Genomic DNA, 20,091 nt, shown 5'->3' with positions numbered 1-20,091 from the left:
CAAGTGGCAGCAATTTGCCACTAATTAATTTCTTGTACACCTGCTTTAGTGCTAAATTATGTAACCTAAATGCAACCAGGAATGCAAGCAGCAATTTATCACAACAATTTCAGCAAGTACATTTAGCTGGAATAAGTAAACCAATAAGATTCTGGCCAATATTTAATTATCTTGTTCTTGACACTGGTTTGCCAGATTTGTTTTTAAAAATTATCCATTGGAGGAATGAAAAAAGCATTTGATTTTTATATACAGTATATTCCAAATGATATCTCATGCATTTAGAGGAGAGCTATGTATAAAGTGTCATTTTACAGTCTCTTTGGGTTATTTCTAAGGAGAGGTTCTTGAGACAGTTTCTCTTCTGAACAGTAGGGAAAAATACATTTATTGGGTTAAATGGATGAATATGTTATACCCAAGCATCCTGTCTCAACCTTAGCACCCAACAGATTAGACAAATATTACCAAAATGTGTTTCAGTGATGTTTAATGTAGACACACAAAATGAATTTCAGTGTGGATTATCTATGTTAAAATGCTCTTCAATGTGACCATGATGTACGTTTGTGATCACAATTGTTTCTAAGCAAATGTATCAGGCTGTTAGGCTTTTGGAAAGAGCTCTATCATAAGGAAAAGTCTTTCAACCATGAGAGGGATTGCTGTTTGGCAGGAAAACAGACTGTCCCAGGAGGTGGTGGGTTTCCTTTCATTAGAGGTATTTAATTAAAATCTTGATGGCCATCTGTCTGGGATCCTGTAGGTTGATTCTGTGATTCAGAGTCTGCATCAAGCATGCAGTTAGATCACACTGTTTCAAGCCTATGTCTCTGTGTTCTGGAAGAAATTGTCTGAGATGTAGAATGATGCAAAAGGTAACATAAAATCAAACAGTGAAGCAGCAAATTGAGATAGGAGGAAACAGGACTGACCAGGGGCTAGACTGAAGGCACAATGAAAATAACACCAGGCCCTTTTATCCATTATCTGCAAAAACAAACCTTGTCTGATGAAGATATGTACTCCCACATGAGATCTTTCCCATGGAAATACAGGTGTATGAAAAACATTGTTGTAGAAATCCTCGATGGCAGAGATGCTTTTCTATCTCAGTTCAAAAATGAACTCAGTTGTATTGTTATTGTTCCATGCAAGTAATTTAGGGTGGGTGACGATACAAGAGGCAAATACCAACAGCAATTTCGACAGTAGACTTTATTAGAAACTTCTTCATTCTTCGGTAAATTCACATTAAAATATGCTGAAGGCAGCTCAGTCTAAACATTCGACATACTGCCATTACAACTTCCAGTTAAAAACTAGGTAACTGATCAGGCAGAGAACTTTGCACATAGCACGAAATGGAGCAAAAAAAGACAAGCAGTGTCTTTAAAAATAAGTTGATCCTGATGAATGGATAGACATTGTAAGCAATGAAGGGAGCAACCACTCCCCCCACCCCCTTTCAGAGAGAAAATGAAAAATATGGTATGCTCTACAGAACTTGAGCAGGTAAACAAAGCACGACCCTTCTGTGTACTGAAAGATCACTTGGAGATGGCTTTATGGACTTACCATATCCACTGCCTGAACCCCTCCACAGATTAATGCCCAATAGATATTTGTGAGATTGAGTTCTTCAAGTGCACAAAATATATGTGTGGAAAGCTCCTACACTCAAGGAAACACCATCTTAAACAAGGTGCCCCTTTCGGCTTAGGAGCTCTGTACATTAGCACACGTTGGGCACTTACTCCTCCACAGTTTTTGGACACTCATCATGGATAAGAGGGGGTGGCACACAGCTCCAGCAGCAGACTAGCTCCAGCTTGTGCAACCCTGAGAATCTTGATGCATGCAGATATGAATGTGTGGAAAGCTTTACATGAACACTGCTCATATCACATACATATTTTATTTTATTTTTAAAATCAGTATTTGGAAGTAATGTGGGACATATAACAAAATCTGTTCAAAATTCATAACTGATGCAATATGACAGAGTATGGAAATACTGAAAAGGAATGGATATGTAGCCTAATCAGCGACAGGTTAAGCTACAGAACACTGACTTGAGCAAATGTCATCCTGCTAAAGGGGAGGGGAAAAAAAACCAGCTCAAGAAAGTATGGTGACTTAACTGTTTGGCAGACTGACCTCAGTTCCTTTGGAAAGGCGGAGGTTCAACTACCTTCAAAAATCAAGACACAGCCATTCTAAGATATAATTTTAAAAATGGCAGGTGGTGTATCAAAAAAAAAAGGTTTTCTGAAAAAGCTGAGCACCTCAAAGTAAAGGCCACAATCTAGCAGTCCTGATGCAGCTCCAATGCTCCATGTGCATAAGGGTTCCTTTCCTATTCCCTTCAACAGTACACATAGGAATCTGGTGTATGTACAAGAGTGTCTCTCTTCAAAAAAGAGAGCAAGCAGCCCCTAAAGCCCTAGTCAGTTATTCAGCTCCTTGTGGGCAGAGCGAAAACTGGGACAGAGTAATCGATGCACAAGTAGCTCTTCCCCCATGTCATTATGCATGCAGAAGAATGCTAGAGCTGTATGACTCTGTAACCATGTGACAGAGCTGCTGCGGTCAGGAATACAGGCTGTATTCCTGACCACAGGCCCCCTATGTGTATGGTGATTTCCCCAATTTTAGTCCTGCATGCAAGTGGGCAAATTTCTGCATTGAGCTTATCTGTAAAGAACTTTGGTTCACAGCTGATATGTACAGGAACTGCAACACCTTGCCTTGTCTACTAGTGATATCTCCATGCGGAGTTACTATCTTGGTGCTTGAGAAACATTCAAACAGTGGCCATTTCTTTTTCTAGCCATACAGTAACCTGTACAAAAATATATCTGTCCCCCTTCCATAGGGGCTGCTTATGAGGATTATCTTTTCATGTGATGCACATCCAGTGTCAGATCTGCACCTTGACTTTGGGTCTGCCTTCTGAAGACATACTTTGGATTCTGCATAACAAGGCTGCTAACAGTGTAGGCAACAATTGTTTTCACTGAAAGAACCGAACCAGTTCAATGAGCTTTCACATTCCATAGTAGTCTCCATAATGTTCTGCCATGGTTGATTTTTTAAAAAAAGTGTAACAAAAAAAAGTTAAATAACACTCAAAATATCCACCACGAAGATTTATATTCTGATGTAAACAATTTCTACCATTGAGAGATCTAGAATCATATTACTGATATTGTAAATAATTTTTCAGAGACTGAGGCAAGGGTAGAGTTTCTATATCATGCAGGCGTTCTCTGCCCAGAGCGAAGCGAATTGATCTTCGGCACAGGTCCATTAAAGGCAGGGGCTCCGCTGAAAATGAAACAGAAGAGAGTGTCAAGATGTCTCTCCTTTCCTCGTTCATTATAATGGTGTATGGTAACTTTTGCTAAATCAAGTGGAAATAAAATAAAATACCAGCATTTTAATGGAAAATCCTACAAACTTTCAAAAACACACAAGTGAGCTTGCCACAACTCGCAACTTTAGTGGGAAAATGGCAACATTGCATCTTGGTCCAGTTGCTCTCAACTAGTACTGAACATTAACAGTGGTATACAAAGGTACTGGAAGTGACACAAAAGGGTTTAATAATTCTTACTAATAATTACTGCCCATTACTCTCTCTGTCCTCCTGTCAGTTACTGTTAGCATGCCAGAAGTTTGCAGATGAATAATCTGTGACATCTAGGGTTAGTAGTAATGTCACAGATCATTCATCTGTGAACTTTTGGAATGCTAATAATATCGTTGGACAATCACTGTTCCTCCCAAACCCTCCCCACCACCCCACGGCTGGTGAGTGGTGTGGCCGCTAGGGAACATATCAAGCCGACTCTGTATAAGTTATATTGGCTACCAGTTGCTGCCCGGGCCCAATTCAAAGTGCTTGTTTTGACATATAAAGCCCTAAATGGCTTGGGCCCTGGATACCTGAAGGACCGCCTCCTTCCATATGAGCCTACCCGGCAGTTAAGATCTAGCCAGGGGGCCCTTTTGAAAGAGCCGTCCCTCAAGGAGGTAAGAGGGATGGCTTGCAGACAAAGGGCCTTTTCGGGAGCTGCCCCCAGACTATGGAACGCCCTCCCAACTGAAATTCGCCTGGCGCCGACACTGATGACATTTCGGCACCAGGTCAAAACCTTCCTGTTCCAGTAGGCTTTTAACTGAAATAATATTAGCTGTGGGTCTGATGGCAATTTTATATATATTTTAATTGTACATATCTTTATTGTATTTTAAATGCTGTAAGCCACCCAGAGACCTTTGGATAGTGTGGGCGGCATATAAATTAAATAAATATATAAATAAATAAATAAATTTCCCCACTAATCAACTTATTGTAATTGATAAACATAACTACAGTATGACTGGAAACATACTAAAATCCTTCTCTGAAAAACTAGTTTTTCAATTTCTATCATGGCAGGCCTCATTTTGAGAACCACTGTCTAAGTCAACACAATGAATTGTTGCTGACTGTATTTGTAGGAGCCCCCACACTTTCACATCTGAAAACATTTTAAGATACTAAATTAATGAATAATTCTGTACAAGTGATGATTCTTCTATAAAAAGTTTATAACATCATTCTTCACAGTTCTGCAGGCAGATCCCTGACCTTTAAATGTCACATTTTCTTTTATAGTAAAAGGAATTCAAGAGTAGTTGAACTTCCAAAGGAAACTTTTCAATATATTATGGCTCACCACCCCACCCACCATCATTGCTGAAGTAAACAGAATCATTCCCCCCCAAAAAATGAACAAGTTTTGTTTGCGTCACTTGAAAGACCATTTTAATTAATTTGCTTTAAATAACATACATGGAAACCTTGACAGTCACACAGCAGTATTAAGACCAAGACTAAAACACACAAATAGTTTTGAAATACGCAATTTCACTTTTATGACATAAAACCTATGTTTCTGGGTTGATAAGGGTCAACATTTTAGAACGCCACAGTACTTCTACAGACATGGTAAGAAACTTGAAATAAAACATTATTCTTTTTACCCTCTCCAGGGCTTCAACAACTGTAAGAAGATTTTACTGTTCTTAAAAGGGAGAAGAGGAAGAAAACATTCAGAAAACATTCTGTTATTTTGGAAAAATCTTATGTCAGATTTGTAATGCACTGAACTCTTAGCAGATTGGGACAGAACACTCCACATCAGATGTCAAGAGATGTTAGTTACATGTGAAGTTCTGTACAATGGAGACACTGTATCAGGACATAATGTTTTGTTGATGTTGCCTCACTAACTCCATCTTGAACTGTGTGGCTACAGAGGAAATTAAGATCAAGGACACAGTGCTGCCTTTGGAATGCTAGCAAATCGCAATCTCAAAGATTAACAAGGGAACACAGGCAGAACAGTTTACTCCTCAATGAAGGCCTTATAATATTAGCAACAACAACAAAAACATAAGCTAGCCCGTTCCCTAGTTTAAAATGCTAAGAATAGGGGGGGAAAAGGCAATGAGTTCTTGCAGCAGCTGCTAATCATTTAGCCAAGGAAATATTTTTCCAAGATGAAATTTTAAAAATGTTTTCCTCCCCCTCCCACAGTTGTCTTATGTAGTTTTTCAGCAAAAGTGTTACAGTGCTGAACATAATTACCTCCAAAATGTTAGCTAAAGATTTAATTGACTCACAAGCACATTTTAAAAAATACTAAAAAAAAACTTGAGATAAAGTTTGTCAAATGGCTGTATTTAATTGTTTCAACTTAATACAAACATAATGCTTTCAATATACAATATAAATAATTGTACAATTTTCACAGGGAACCTTTTCATATAACAGAAAAAAGTAACTGCATATGCCAAATGTTATCAAACCAAAGTCCCAAATTGGAAACTACAGCTTCTTTACTGTCTTAAAGTTCATTGCATGCCAACTCTTATCTATCAATTTATTGCAAACTGTTCTCAATCTACCATGAGTCTTATTATTAACTTCCACAGGGGTAGCTGTGTTGTTTTGCTGCTGTGCAGGAATTAAATTTTGTATCACCTAATAGAAATGTAGTGGTATTTTGTTCATAAAAACTTTTGCCATGATAAATTCATTAGTAAAAGATGTTTTTTAAAAAAATTCTTGCTTTTAGTTTTGTTTGGAGGTGACTTTTTAACAGCTGATCCGCAAATATCAGGCAGTCAAAGGTTGATGCTCACATGTCAGCTTTCTTTGCAATCAAGATTATTTTTCAGGAATCATGATGTTTTTGACTAGGATGTGCACATGTCATGTAAGTCTTATTCTTGCACATGAACACAGTAAATATAGTAAGCAGATGTGAAATTGTGATGTGATTTTTGACTGATAGGACATTTCTACTAATACAATCAATCCTTGCTTCAACCAGCTACTTGTATTTTATTTTTTAGGAGTAGGGTTTGTATGTGTGTGGTGGCAGCTACCTTGCAAGGTTGGCATATTAATTCTGGGTACCTAACCCTCTGGGCTCTCCCACTCCCATATGGGCAAGAACAGCATGGCTGAGTGGCTGTAAAGAGGAAAGACTGACCAGCAAACTGCAACCATGCCAAATAATTTATATAGTAAAAAGAAAAACCTAGATGGATGTCAGAAGAAACACTTACAATTGTAAAGGACAGGTGAGAAGCAAAAGTAGAAGGCAGTTAGAACCCTGAATGCAATTTTCAGTGACTTTCACAGAGAGACAAAGAGAACTACTAAAACAATCAGTCCAAAGAAAGAGAGGGTGGAAAATGAGGAACCAAGAGATCTCTCTTCCAGAAGATCCAAGAATGTAAGGGGGAATCTAAGCCTAGATTAGGAAAACTGAGTGACCAACAGGGAAGCACATAGTAATTGTAGGGCTACTGCTCTAATTTCACATGAAAGCAACAAAAGCTTTTACCTTATACGGAACAAGAAATGCCTGATGTCAAACTGGATTCTGAAAAGGAAAATGCACTTAAAATCATATTGCAAATATCCACTGGCTACTGGAGCGTGCACAAAAGAATTACTGAAGACTAGTCTATGCTTCATACACTTCAGCAAAGTAAACTGGCTGTGTGGATCATGAGAAACTATGGGATATTCTAAAATGAATATGCTTAAGCACTTGATTGTCCTGATGTGTAACCTGTATTGTAGACAAGAAGCTACTTTTATGACAGTACAGTGGTGCCTTGAGTTGTGAACTTAATTCGTTCTGAATGATGGTTGTAACTCAAAGCACCATTTCTCATAGAAATACAACAATTCTGGGAAAGGTTGAAGGCAGTAAGAAAGGAGAAAGACCAAATAGAAGAAACAGAATTGAGTCTGCAAGAGCTGAGGACAGCAAGAGCTTGAGAACAGGACATTTTGGATAATGCTTATTCATGGGGTCACCATAAGTTGAAGCAACTTGATGGCCTGTTACAACAAAAACTGGAGAATCTGGATAGGCAGCAGAGAATTTGAATAGACACCAGTATCAGTGTTGGGTTTTTTAAAATCACTTGTGGTTTACAGTGGTGCCTTGGTAGACGATGATAATCCATTCCACTGAAATCACAGTTTAGCAAAATCATTGTCTAGTGAAAAGCATTTCCCCATTGGAATGCATTGAAAACTGTTTAATGCATTCCAATGGGAAAGAATAATCGTTGTCTAGTGAAGATCGGCCATAGGAAAGCTGCTTTGCAAACCGCTGATCAGCTGCTTAAATTGCTGTCTTGCGTAGCTTAGGTCCCGAAAAACCTGTTTTGCGAGCGCAGGGGGAGCTGTCAAAATTGTCATCTAGCGAAAATTGGTTTGCGAAGCAGGGACCAAACATTGTCCAGCGAAATTCCCCCATAGGAATCACTTGCGAATCACTATAGCGATCGCAAAAAGTCAATGTCTAGTGAAAAAACTCATGCGGGGTAACTGTCTAGCAAGGCACCACTGTATCTCGTGCCTTCCCTCTTCAATGTGGAGTTTAGGCCTTGAAAATCTTCCCATGGATGACACTGACTTCAAAGATCAGTGAAACAACTTCATGAGTAATTTTGAATGTATGCTGTTGGATTCGCTATATTTCTATGCATCTCTATCCACAGGAACAGAGGAAATGTGTGTTTCGATATGGGGCCAGGGTGTGTAAAATGCCTGGGAGGAACATTCTAGTCCACAACCTCAGATGTGGAATCTGAATGTTTTATTCATTCAAAATCGCAAGAGTTTCATGATTTGATGATTCACAAGCAACACAATCTACAGAATGAGATAATTATAAGTCCTGTATATATTTTAGATATAGAAAGTTCTGAAATCTAAGATGTATTTCTGCCTCTAGCAGGTGCTGCCAGTATACCAGTTGGGTAGGGGCATTGCTAGTAGACTGCCTTCTTGTAATGAATGGCCTTTATTCTAGCTTGGTGCAGACAGTCACATTAAAATCAGCAGTATTTCTGTCCAAAGTTGTGGTTTCTTTTTTCATTCTTCCCTATGTCTCTATTTGTCAGATGACAAAATATTGTACTTTTATATTTATTATATGGTGTTTTAGTCCATTATTTAATTGTATATTGTGAACCACCCAGAGAATGGCAACACTATTGGGGCAGTATAGAAATGGATGGAAACAAACAAATGAACAACGTATGTTTAGGAATAGCAGTTTGATTCCGTATAGGGTATATTCACAATTTGGCTGATACAAAATCTAATGCTCTTAATATTTTTATATTATATAATATACATTTATATTATATAGCTATATATTGGCATATGTTTAGTTATGAAAAAAGCCATTAATTTTATTACAACATTAAACGAAGCTTGCTTTTGGTATGAAAGGATGTGTTAAATATTTTATTTTTTCCCCAAATACCCTTGTCCCACCAAAAGGAAAGAAAAAAAATTATGGGTTTTTGAATTTTCAAAATTGCTGGAAATTTTACATCTCTTTGCTTTAGGATGCTATATACCTTGGAAGCAGCTTAAAGCAAATAAACATCAACTTTCCCATGAGCAAGGACAGATAATTATAGAGATTGTTTCGATAGTTTTATTGTTATCATTTTAACGGCTTTAACTGTTTTTTATTTTTTTTTTAAAAAAAGATGCTTGCTAGCTGATGGTTTAGGGAAAAGGTGGAATAAAGTTTTGATCAACTGGAAGCAGTTCATGATTGGAAGAGAAAGACAAACAATTATCCAGCTTTGATGGAAGAGGTTATGGAACCAGGTGTTAACACAGAAATTTGCTCAGCCGTTAAGTGTAGTGAGGAATATTCAAGCATGTAATTTCTGTTGTTGTTGAACTCTGGGGTCGTTTTTAAAAATATGTGAATCAATAATAGAAAGCTACCTTCCTCAACAACTACCCATGTCAATTTGTGGAAAGTACACTAGTATAAACAATTCATTTTTCTGGACACTGACATTTTATGTGATTTTGGAAACTGTTACCAAAAGGGTTACACTGTTTACCATTTCCCCCCCTTCACTGCACTCTTTTTCTTGCTGATATTTGTACTAGATTAAAAATCTGATGAGTTGGCAGTCAAGCCCCTTGTCTCACTCAATATCAAACATAAACTGCTGGACAGCTCAGTAGCTCAGACATCTGGCTGCAGAGACAGAGGCTGAGAATTTAATTCCCCCATTGTGCTGCCTAAGAGGCTGGACTTGATGATCCATACGGTCCCTTCTAGCTCTTCAGTTCTAAGATTATGGTAATGGTGAATATCAAACTGCTTGTTTTTCCACATTAAAACAAAAAAACCAAAACATTTATCCATGTGCAGTGTTGCTGTTTACCCTCATCTTCTCATTGACTCTGAAACATGAAGTTTATTTGCCACATTCCCATGTAATCTCTTCATCAGCTTTCAGTCTTTAATTATATCAAGTTAATTCCTGGTCATGACCTTAGATCATTAATTGCTCATTTTCTTTTCCTGGCTCATTTATGCACATATCCCTACTTGCTCCTCAGCTGGATGTCACTTAAAAAGAGAAAGTTGAGTCACATGGTGTACTAGGCAGATATGAATCTCAAACATGGCATTCCATTTCTACTTCTTGCAGATAAAACAGAAGTATTCAGAAAAAGTCAGCTGTGGAAGGAAGTACCATTATTATTATAACCTTTATAACTAGGAGGAGAGGTTTTATAACTTGCTCCAACTTTCCAGGTTCATCAAAACTTCTAATCTAAACTCTGTTCTAATTCGGTCTCATGGAATGGATATAAGCAATGAGAGAATATCATTAGATAAGAATGTGGCGAGGCACACTGGGGGAAAATACACAATTGGACATCCTGAAGCTGAGGCTCCAATACTTTGGTCATCTCATGAGAACAGAAGACTCCCTGGAAAAGACTCTGATGTTGGGAAAGTGTGAAGGCAAGAAGAGAAGGGAACGACAGAGGACAAGATGGTTGGACAGTGTCACTGAAGCTACCAACATGAATTTGACCCAACTCCGGGAGGCAGTGGAAGACAGGAGGGCCTAGCGTGCTCTGGTCCATGGGGTCACAAAGAGTCAGACACAACTTAACAACTAAACAACAAAATGGTAGCTTGTATCATATAATGTTTTACAAAGAATGAAGCTCTTGATCTTGGTTTACTGGTAGGGATGAACCTCAGTTTCAGCTTAGGATCCCTTTAATTTTCTTTTGGCTGGTTTTTGGATTTCAACATTCCTGCTTTTCTTTTAATTCTTTTAAAACATAAATTGTTCGCCTAACTGCACACTTCCATAAATAAAAATGTACAAATTTCTCTCCTCTCTCTCTCTTTCTCTCAAGATACCTCTTGCTGGGGAAGTTACTTTTTGTATTTTAGTGTTCTGTGTTTTCAAAGCAAAGTGACAAGAGGACCTTCTGGCATGTAAAGCAGTGAATGAAATCAGGTTCTGTCATTTTCAGTTGAATTCTAACAGTGCGTCAGGTACAGCAGAAGCTCAACACCAACAGAGCTGAATTCTGTAACCATGCCTAGGTCAATAAAACTAAAACCATCAAGGTGAAAATAGAAAGGACTATTAAAGAAATTATCTGTCTTGTACACTGTATATATGTGTTTGTGAGAAATCTAGCATATAGCGTACTTGCTCTATATGCACAACTGCCTGCTGTGTATACAACTAGGCTTTTTCCAAACTTTGCAAAGAATATTCAGTACTGTATCTCTTTGTGTAAGCGCAAACCTCACTGGTTACAACTGCATAGTTTTTTGCTTGCACAAAGACAAGGAGGAGACTGCACAGAGCAGCACAGGAAGAGTGTTACGCTTTACCCACACTGCTACAAGATATTTGTCCAAGTTTGGTTATAAACAGCTACTGGCACTTTTTCAGAATAAGAATGGTAATGCAATTTGCTTCACAACAGAAATGCCACTGATTACTAAACAGAGTCCTTTCAGAATGTTATTATATGATCCTACATCTGTTATGAAATAGTCAACATTCGTGTTCAACTTGGTAAACAAGAAATTGCCACAGTTTTTTCAAACATACCTCTGTAATCACAAGGACTAATAATTTAAAGAGGAAAAGGAATCTACCAAACAATTATGACCCATATATACAGACAGTGAAAGACACATATAAACAGGCATGCACTTCATATTGACAAACTCTGCCCTCTAATCTCTCCCAAAAGAGCAGCTGGAAGCTATTGTACTGTTTTCTGGAAAAGACTAATGGGCAACAGATGGCCAGATCCTGTTATCATCTAAGACTGATCAAGCAGCCAGTTCAGCTCTTCAGATGACATTTTCTCATGCAGATGAAATGTTACTATAACCAACTAGCCTTATTTAATCATTTAGGTTAATCATTTTTTAAAATCCACACAAAGAAAACCCATACCAGTTGCCACCAGAAGGTGGATATCTGATGAAAAAGGAATCAATCCATGAGATATTCTGAAGAAATGCCCTGTTATTCTTTCAAGTAAATGTGGAAGTTCAAATGAACACTGATGCACACTTTTCTCCCAAAGAGAATACAGCAGTGCCCCGACTTACGAAATTAATCTGTATTGGAAGGGTGGCCGCAACTCGAAAATTTCGTAAGTCGAAGCAACATTTCCCATAGGAATGCATGGAAAACCATTTAATCCGTTCCGGCCAAAGGAAAAAAATTACCCAAAAATTAAAAATAAAACATTGCAAGCCCCTGGGGCTGCAAAAAACAAAACAAATCCAAAAATTTGCTGCGGAGACTTCCCGGGCTTCCAAACCACAGGCACTTGGCATGGTGGCCAGGGCAGTTTTGGAAGTCTGGGAGGCTGAGCCTCCCTTTTCCTAACTGTTGGTGCAAAGAAGCAGCCTCTTCGCCACCGAGAGTTTGAATTCCCCACCCTTTCCCCCTGCCTTTTTTCTTTCGTACCTCAAAGCTCCGGCCGCAGGTCAAAGCAAAATTTTGCAGCTGGAGCTTTTCGTAACTCGAGTTTTTTGTAAGTAGGGACGTTTGTAAGTCGAGGCCCCACTGTACTTTAAAGCAGTGGTTCTTAACCTTTGTTACTCAGATGTTTTTGAACTGCAACTCCCAGAAACCCCAGCCAGCACAGTTGGTGATGAAGGCTTCTGGGAGTTGCAGTCCAAAACTCCTGAGTAACCCAAGGTTAAGAACCACTGCTTTAAAGGTATGTATTTGAGGTAGCTTGAAACAAAAGTTGTACACAAAGCTGTCTGAATATTATAACAAAGAGGAAATCCTGTTCACACAGAAACTGATACAAAAGTTGCATGTTGTTATGTGCCATCAAGCCACATAACTATTGAGCTCCAGAAGATCTTGACAAACCCACTTAGGTCTTGCCAACCCAAAGCCATTGCCAACTCAATGTGACCTCACTTTGAATTCTCCTTTTTTCCTGCTGCCTTCAACTTTTCTCAGCATTATTTTCCCAAATAAGTCTTGTCATTTCATCATGTGCCCAAAGTATGATAGCCTTAATCTTGCCATTCTGTGTAAAGGTCTTTCTAAATCAAGTAGCATTTCACACATGAAGAATTTAACAAACAACTAATCACTGAGAGGCTTACAATATAAAGTTAAATACAGTTATATATAAAACTATGAAATGCTATACAGCACAGTACTAACAATGGAAGACAATCTTCATGGAATAGAACTTGTAATAACATAAAAATTCAACAGCTCTTAAATCTTCTAAATACCGAAAGCAGCTATAAATTAGCAAAAAGAATTCACAGAAATGTCTCTGAAGATTTTAATGTCCCTGTAGGTCTGTGAGGGAAGAAGCAATCCTTCAGATGACTTAGCCTCAAGACATTTAGGACATTATCAATAGTCTGAACTAAACTGAACATTCAGGGCTCTGTAAATGACACAGCAAATGACACAGCATCAACATCATGTCATCTTTTCGATCAGTCCAGGTTTACAATCTTGCTGCCCCTAACTTTCTGCTTCAAAGCCAGCTCTGCATATTGATCACTTTACGGCAATCCAAATGAAAGACTGTCAAAATGTAGATAAAGGAAGACTATATTTCTATCCAAGTGAGTTCATAGTTAGCCTAAACTAGTATAAGGCACTCAGTTATTACTAGCCAGACAACCCACTGTCCAATGACAGTGCTAGTACAGGAACAACTATCCTTAACAGGAATCATGATTCAATCACCCTGAGAACGGAGTGAAATGACTTAGCTGGGTATACAAATAGCCCACTAGTAGCATTTCCTTCTGGTCCCACAAATGTTTGCAGTTATTTATACATATTGTTCTTTGCTATGCTGTGGACATCAGTTTTGACTCTTTTTTTGTCCTAGGGAACCTCTGTTTCAAAGGGACCAAGAATCCTTTAGACTAGCGCCATGAAATCCTCAAACAGGATTAACATTTTAAAATGTGAATTCTTATATTTAAAATCCATTGATCTGACCACTGTACGAGTTATTCCATAACACATTCTTAATTCCCTTGCATGTTGAGTTGCAATGAGGACAGCTTCAAATTTAAAAACGAATCGTTTGTTAAAAGCTTAGTCTCCCAAACTACATTTCAGATCACTTCAATTCCTGTAGTATAAAAAAGGAATGTAGCAAAGTGCTACTGTTACTTTTTCTGAAGAACTTGACAGCTATCAGTTAGCTACTGAATCAACATATTGCCACATCCTGAATTACTTTCAGTGGTGCCTTGACTTACAAACGCCCCTTTGCAAAATTTTGCTTTGATTTGCGGGCACAGCTTTGACTTATGAACAAAAAAACATGGGGAAAGCAGAAAATCAACTTCGGACTGCCTGGTACTGTAATTTTAAAAGGTAAAAATTGGCTTAAAAGGTGCTGGTTTGATTTAAAGCTGCTTGGTTTTAAAGGTGTTCTGTCTAAAAGGTGTTCGTTCCCTCGTCCCTCCTTTCCTGCCCTTTTTAAAAATCTGAGTCATCTTAAGTTAAAAAAATTCTCCCCCTAGTGGTGGAGGACGGATTAACCGGTTTTGCATTAGTTCCTATGGGAGCTAATAAAAAACTGTTGCCATTTGCTTCTGCACCGACCTTTGTACTTGGAACTTTTTGGCTTGGGGGAATCACTATGCCTCCATGCCTCAAACTGTTCCTTTGTCTCAGGATCATAACAGTAGATCCATGTCTCATCACCAGTTACTAGTTTGCCCAGGAAATCTGACTTATTTCTTGCAAAATGTTCCAAAACAGCCACTGATGACTCCACACGTTTCCTCTTTTGTTTGGTTGTCAAAAGTTTGGGGATCCACTTTGCTGCCAGCTTTCTCATTTCCAAGTCGTTGTGGATAATGGCACCAACTATCTCATGTGATATTCTCAGATATATAGCAATACTTTGGGCTGATATTCGGCGGTCCTCCATGATCATGTCATGCATGGCTTTCACATTTGCAGGTACCGAGACAGAAACAGGCCTTCCATTGGGTTTCTCACTTTCAACACCGAAATGGCCAGTATTAAATTTGACAACCCAATGTTTAACTGTTGCATATGGAGGGCCACCGTAACCCATAGTTTGTGACATTTCATCATGGATCTGCTTTGCACCCTTCCCTTGGAGAAACAGGAACTTGATTATGGTCCTATGCTCTTCCACATCAGACTTTTCTGGAGGTGCTGCCATGTTCGCTTTGGACCTGAACATGAAGTTTTAACATAAGTTAAAATCATAGTTGATTTTTATTGAATACAGACTAATTGGCCAATACGCCCTGCAATTTATGACTTCCTAGCTCAATTATTTCTGGGAAAGGCTCAATACTCATCAGCACCCCCTTGTACATACGAACAAAAACCAGCTGGAATGGATTAATCGGTTTTCAATTCATTCCTATGGGAAATTCTGATTTGATTTATGAACTTTTTGACTTACGAACATCTTCTGGGATGGATTAGGTTCGTATGTCAAGGCACCACTGTACTACAATTATTTCATGTGGTGTTAATTAAACCTAGTGAACACATCACGTTAGCATCCCCAGTGAAATCTCTGTTATGATGCAAAGGTAAAGGTAAAGGTTCCCCTTGACAATTTTTGTCCAGTCGTGTCCGACTCTAGGGGGCGGCGCTCATCCCGCTCTTCACGCCATAGAGCCAGCATTTGTCCGAAGACAATCTTTCCGTGGCCACATGGCCAGTGTGATTTAGACACGGAACGCTGTTTACCTTCCCACCGAGATGGTACCTATTTATCTACTCGCATTTGCATGCTTTCGAACTGCTAGGTTGGCGGGAGCTGGGACAAGCAACGGGCGCTCACTCCGTCGCATGGATTCGATCTTACGACTGCTTGGTCTTCTGACCCTGCAGCACGGGCTTCTGCGGTTTAGCCCACAGCGCCACCATTTTGGCATACTAAATCCTTACAACGCCTATACAAGAAAACCCTGAAAAGTGTTGCCATAAGTCAGAATTTACTTATGGCACATGATGATGATGGTAATGATGATGATTATAGCTTTGATGAACATTTCTGAAATTTCCGCCTCTTCTTTTCCGTAGCCTGTCTCTTCCATTCTCTTCCTGACCTTACCAGATTAAACATCCTTCTCTTTCCTGATGAGTCATTTTTCTCTCTGTGGGAAGCAGGTCTGCAGTCTGACTGGCTCAGTGCCTGCTCAGTGCAGCAGAGAAGAGAGATTGTCTGTTAGACTCACTGATTATTCCAACGGAGTCCTGAAAACTGAAACCATTATGGTGCCAGCAGCTATATAATGTTTGATGCTCATGTAGTAAAATGAGACATTTTAATCCTCCAAATGTGAATTTTGTTGAAGAATCCACAGAGAACTGGACCTGTAATTTAAGCAACCCAAAACGTTGCCCCTTGAAGTGTTGTAAACAATGCTTCCAAGTTTAACTCACTGGCTGTGTACAATGGAGGGGGTTGCTACAAACAGAAAAAGAATTAGAACAAAAATGTTGCAAAATGTATCCCATTTTGCTGCTGAGGTACTATTTTTGCTCCAGCTAATATAGAAGGGAGGGGGGGGGAAGTCCCATACCATTTGTTTTATTTTCATTTACTTTGGAAAAATATGATGCAGAAATGCAGAAGGGATGTGCCCTGATTTTGAGTATGCTGCATTTGGGGCTGGGGTGGGACTCTTACTGGGTTCAGGAAATACAAAAGGGAGTCATAAAATAGCCCAGAACCCATTCAGGGTACCTTTTTTTCTTTTGGATGCATGAGTGTTAAGAGCTCTACCACGTAATCTTACATCAATACAAGTTGAAGTATCAATAGGGGAAGGTGAGAAAGACTGGACAGGTTACTGTATGTCAGAACTGACTCTCTAGGCATATATTTGGTAATGTAATATTGCCTTATCAGTTTTGGTCAGGACATGACTGTTTGGAGGCCTTTGTCCTCGCCCCTCATCTTTCTAGCAACCTCCCTATCCATTCAATTTCAAAGCCATGGACTGTGTAACATATGCATCCAATTTTTTTTTCTAATCGTAGCCCAAACCACAATTTGCAAGCCCCAATTCTAAACATGTTTACAAATGAATTTTTAAATGTTTGATCTGCTAATTCTGCTATTTATTTGTGATAACTTATATACCAATTAATGGCCAAAATACCAGTGCTGATTTATGCCAGTGCCAAGTGCAATTGTGTAAACTGCATCAGAGAACTGCCACTAATTGATGACTTCCCACTTGTATGCCAAGTTGCATTATAGAATGCAAATAGCAACTTGTTAATTAGAAGTAATTTATCATCAAAGTGTATACAACTACATTTATGCCTGTGCAAACCCATAATAGGATTCCAGGCATTGTAATAAAACCTTTATCCAGTATACCTACTGTATGTATCGATTCTACTTATACAGTGATTTCCTCTATTATAGGAATAGCTCTTTAGACTGGCTTTCCCTCCTGTCATCACTTGATTATTTTTATTTTTTCCCATCTTGAATCATATTACTATTATTGCTTTCTATTTTATTATACTATTTTTATTCTATTTTTATTGTTAGCCACCCAGAGTAGACTTGTGTCTAGATGGGTGGGGCATAAATTAAATTAAATTAAATTAAATTAAATTAAATAAATAAATAAATAAATAAATAAATAAATAAATAAATAAATAAATAAATAAATATCTGCCAGGGTAGATTTGATTTAAATAATTATTCATTAAGACTCAATTTAAACCATGATTTTTAAATGTAAATACTCATTCTTGCTGGTAGTTATAGAATTTTTAAGATGTGCAACCAGTTGAAGATTTCATATTTAGAACAATAACCTGTCAGATTAGTAAAACAGCTATATCAGAACTGATTTTAGTTTAAAAAGTCAACTACTTGTATTTGGAGAACTATTTAAATTGTTTTATTTGACTAAAACAGTAACATATAGCATGCATATTGTTGTATTTGCTTAAACATCAATGTTCATTAACTGAATTGGTTAAACAGAATATCTTTTAAACAACCAAACTATCTTCCAAACAACCTTCAAACCTAGCATTTAAGGTACAGTAGGAACCCCACTATCTGCGGAATCAGAATCTGCTGATTTACTTATCCACTGCCTGAAAATACTAAATACATCTCCCTATAATGCATGTTTATATATATTTTCTGGGTTTATTTACCAGAACTGGAGGGATTCAGAGACCATGCAATGTATAGGACTTGCTATATCTGCATTTTCCGGCATCCACTGAGTGTCCTGAAACCAGTGAATAACATGGTCCTACTGTACTGTGTTCATTGTTTGTATACAGATTTGCAGACCAACAATGGGGTTAAGGTCTTTCCCTGAATCTTGTTTATTTTATATTATTTTAATTGTGAAAATTGCAGCTTGAATAATTTGGATTAATTGAATTAGTTTATCAAAAATTTAAAGATTGCATGAATATACAGACTCATGCTATATAACTAAGCTCTATTTCTTGATGAATAACCTTTGAACTATAATGTATCTTAAATAGAAAATTATCTTTAGACAGTTTTTTCCTCCAAAAGCTTTTCATTAAAATAAATCCAATTAAACTTTTTTAAATCTGATTTTTTTTAAAAAAAATCATTTATATCTGCACTATAGGATTCTTCCCCTAGCTATAATATAAAAAACCAGACACCAGAAACCTGTTCAGCTGGTGATTATACAAGTGTAAGTTACAACACATTACTCATTCCGATGAATAACACTAAATAACAAGGACCTGATCACTTAACTAAGCATGTACCTATTATACAAATATATTCATGCCTTGTAATGCAACCAATGCCTCTTTAGCCAGTGGCAATTTGCCATGGTAAGTTATACAACAAATTAAATCAACAAGAGGACTCTGGCCACTGAAAACTTTAATACAGACATGGGTGACACCTAAATTATAAAATATATAGCTTTATGCATGATTTGTGGCTTAGGGCCATGTGCTGAAAAAATTCACTTATGCCTGCAAGCCCTGTCCCAATATCTTCCTTCTTTTATTCTAACCTTCTTGTGTGGAGAAAGAATGTCTTAAGGGAGCTTTTTCTGATTTTTATTTCATTTGAGTTAAAGGTTTACCATGAAGAGGAATGCTGATAAAGCTTGGTTCTGAACTGCAGGTTGGCTTGGCCACTCAGTCAAATGAACACAAGAGAAGGAGTCTTCAGACCTTCCTCTCTCTCTCTCTCTCTCTCTCTCTCTCTCTCTCTCTGTGTGTGTGTGTGTGTGTGTGTGTGTGTGTGTGTGTGTGTGTGTGTGTGTGTGTGTGTGTGTGTGTGTGTGTGTGTGTGTGTGTGTGTGTGTGTGTGTGTGTGTGTGTTAAGCGGAGGGAACATGTGTCTAGGGATAACTTGAAACAGAAAACATTTGGCCCTCAATACATTTTGGTCTATAGTTCCCATCAACACCATCTGGTATACCTAAGAGTAAGTTACTTTTGTTCCTTGGTGGACAAAAACTTTGGAATTTTTAGTCCAAGACATCCAGAGGTCAAAAGTTACCACTTGGCTAATGATATAAGTAGCATATGTTGTTTTTTTTTTTAAAAAAAGAGGCAAAATGATTACATACATTTATTTACAAAAAGCCTACATTTTCTTTCCAAAGTCTGACTTTTCAATGCTCACTTTGTTTCTTGCGTGCTTTTTTCTTTTCAAAAAAACAGTTAAGTGTCAAAGTATACAGCTGATTCACTATCACAGAGCAGAAATATCCGGTTTACACCTTCCAGGTTGAGATGCCATTTGAATAATTAATCTGACTCTCCCCTTGATCCTGAAAAAGGTCAAGGATTTAATACAACTTACTTTATTGATGTACTTTCTACATACAAAGATGGGCCTATGCATTATTAATCATTGCCCTTCATATGTTGGATAACATCAATTAAACCCAGGTTTCCCAATTTCTTAACCCCCATTTTTGAGACCTCAAACAATAGAGATGATTCTGGTTATGAAAAGATTAACTTCTTCAACAAACCTCTAGTTTATAAATGTGGGATATTGTGCTTCTGTATCCATGATTCAAAACGCCAGGAAATGGCCCCGATATTGCCGCACAATATCATGCCCACATTGCCAACAGGAAGAAGGATGCCAAGCTTCACATAGCAAAGGCCAGCCTGAATTTTGACAATAGAGATGGGAGC

The 20,091-nt window shown here is 38.0% G+C and overlaps 1 protein-coding gene across 3 annotated transcripts in view; it reads right to left on the bottom strand.

The window, feature by feature from the left end:
- Nucleotides 1-1,203: 1,203 nt before the first annotated feature.
- Nucleotides 1,204-20,091, bottom strand: part of SPSB4 (splA/ryanodine receptor domain and SOCS box containing 4) — a 229,781-nt gene continuing 210,893 nt past the window's right edge. For 2 of the 3 annotated variants that reach the window (XM_020793142.3, XM_020793141.3), the window contains exon 3: nt 1,204-3,330. In XM_020793142.3, the coding sequence (XP_020648801.1) occupies nt 3,203-3,330 (128 nt within the window). In that variant the 3' untranslated portion in view covers nt 1,204-3,202. Of the gene's footprint in view, nt 3,331-3,597; nt 6,948-20,091 lie in introns of those variants that run through there. The other variant, XM_072995961.2, reaches the window with a different exon arrangement.

The sequence above is a fragment of the Pogona vitticeps genome, chromosome 3 (genome assembly GCF_051106095.1).
Source record: "Pogona vitticeps strain Pit_001003342236 chromosome 3, PviZW2.1, whole genome shotgun sequence".
NCBI classification, from domain to species: Eukaryota; Metazoa; Chordata; class Lepidosauria; order Squamata; family Agamidae; genus Pogona; species Pogona vitticeps.
The sequence above is the reverse complement of the archived record's forward strand: the minus strand, read 5'-3'. Positions and strand labels throughout refer to the sequence as shown.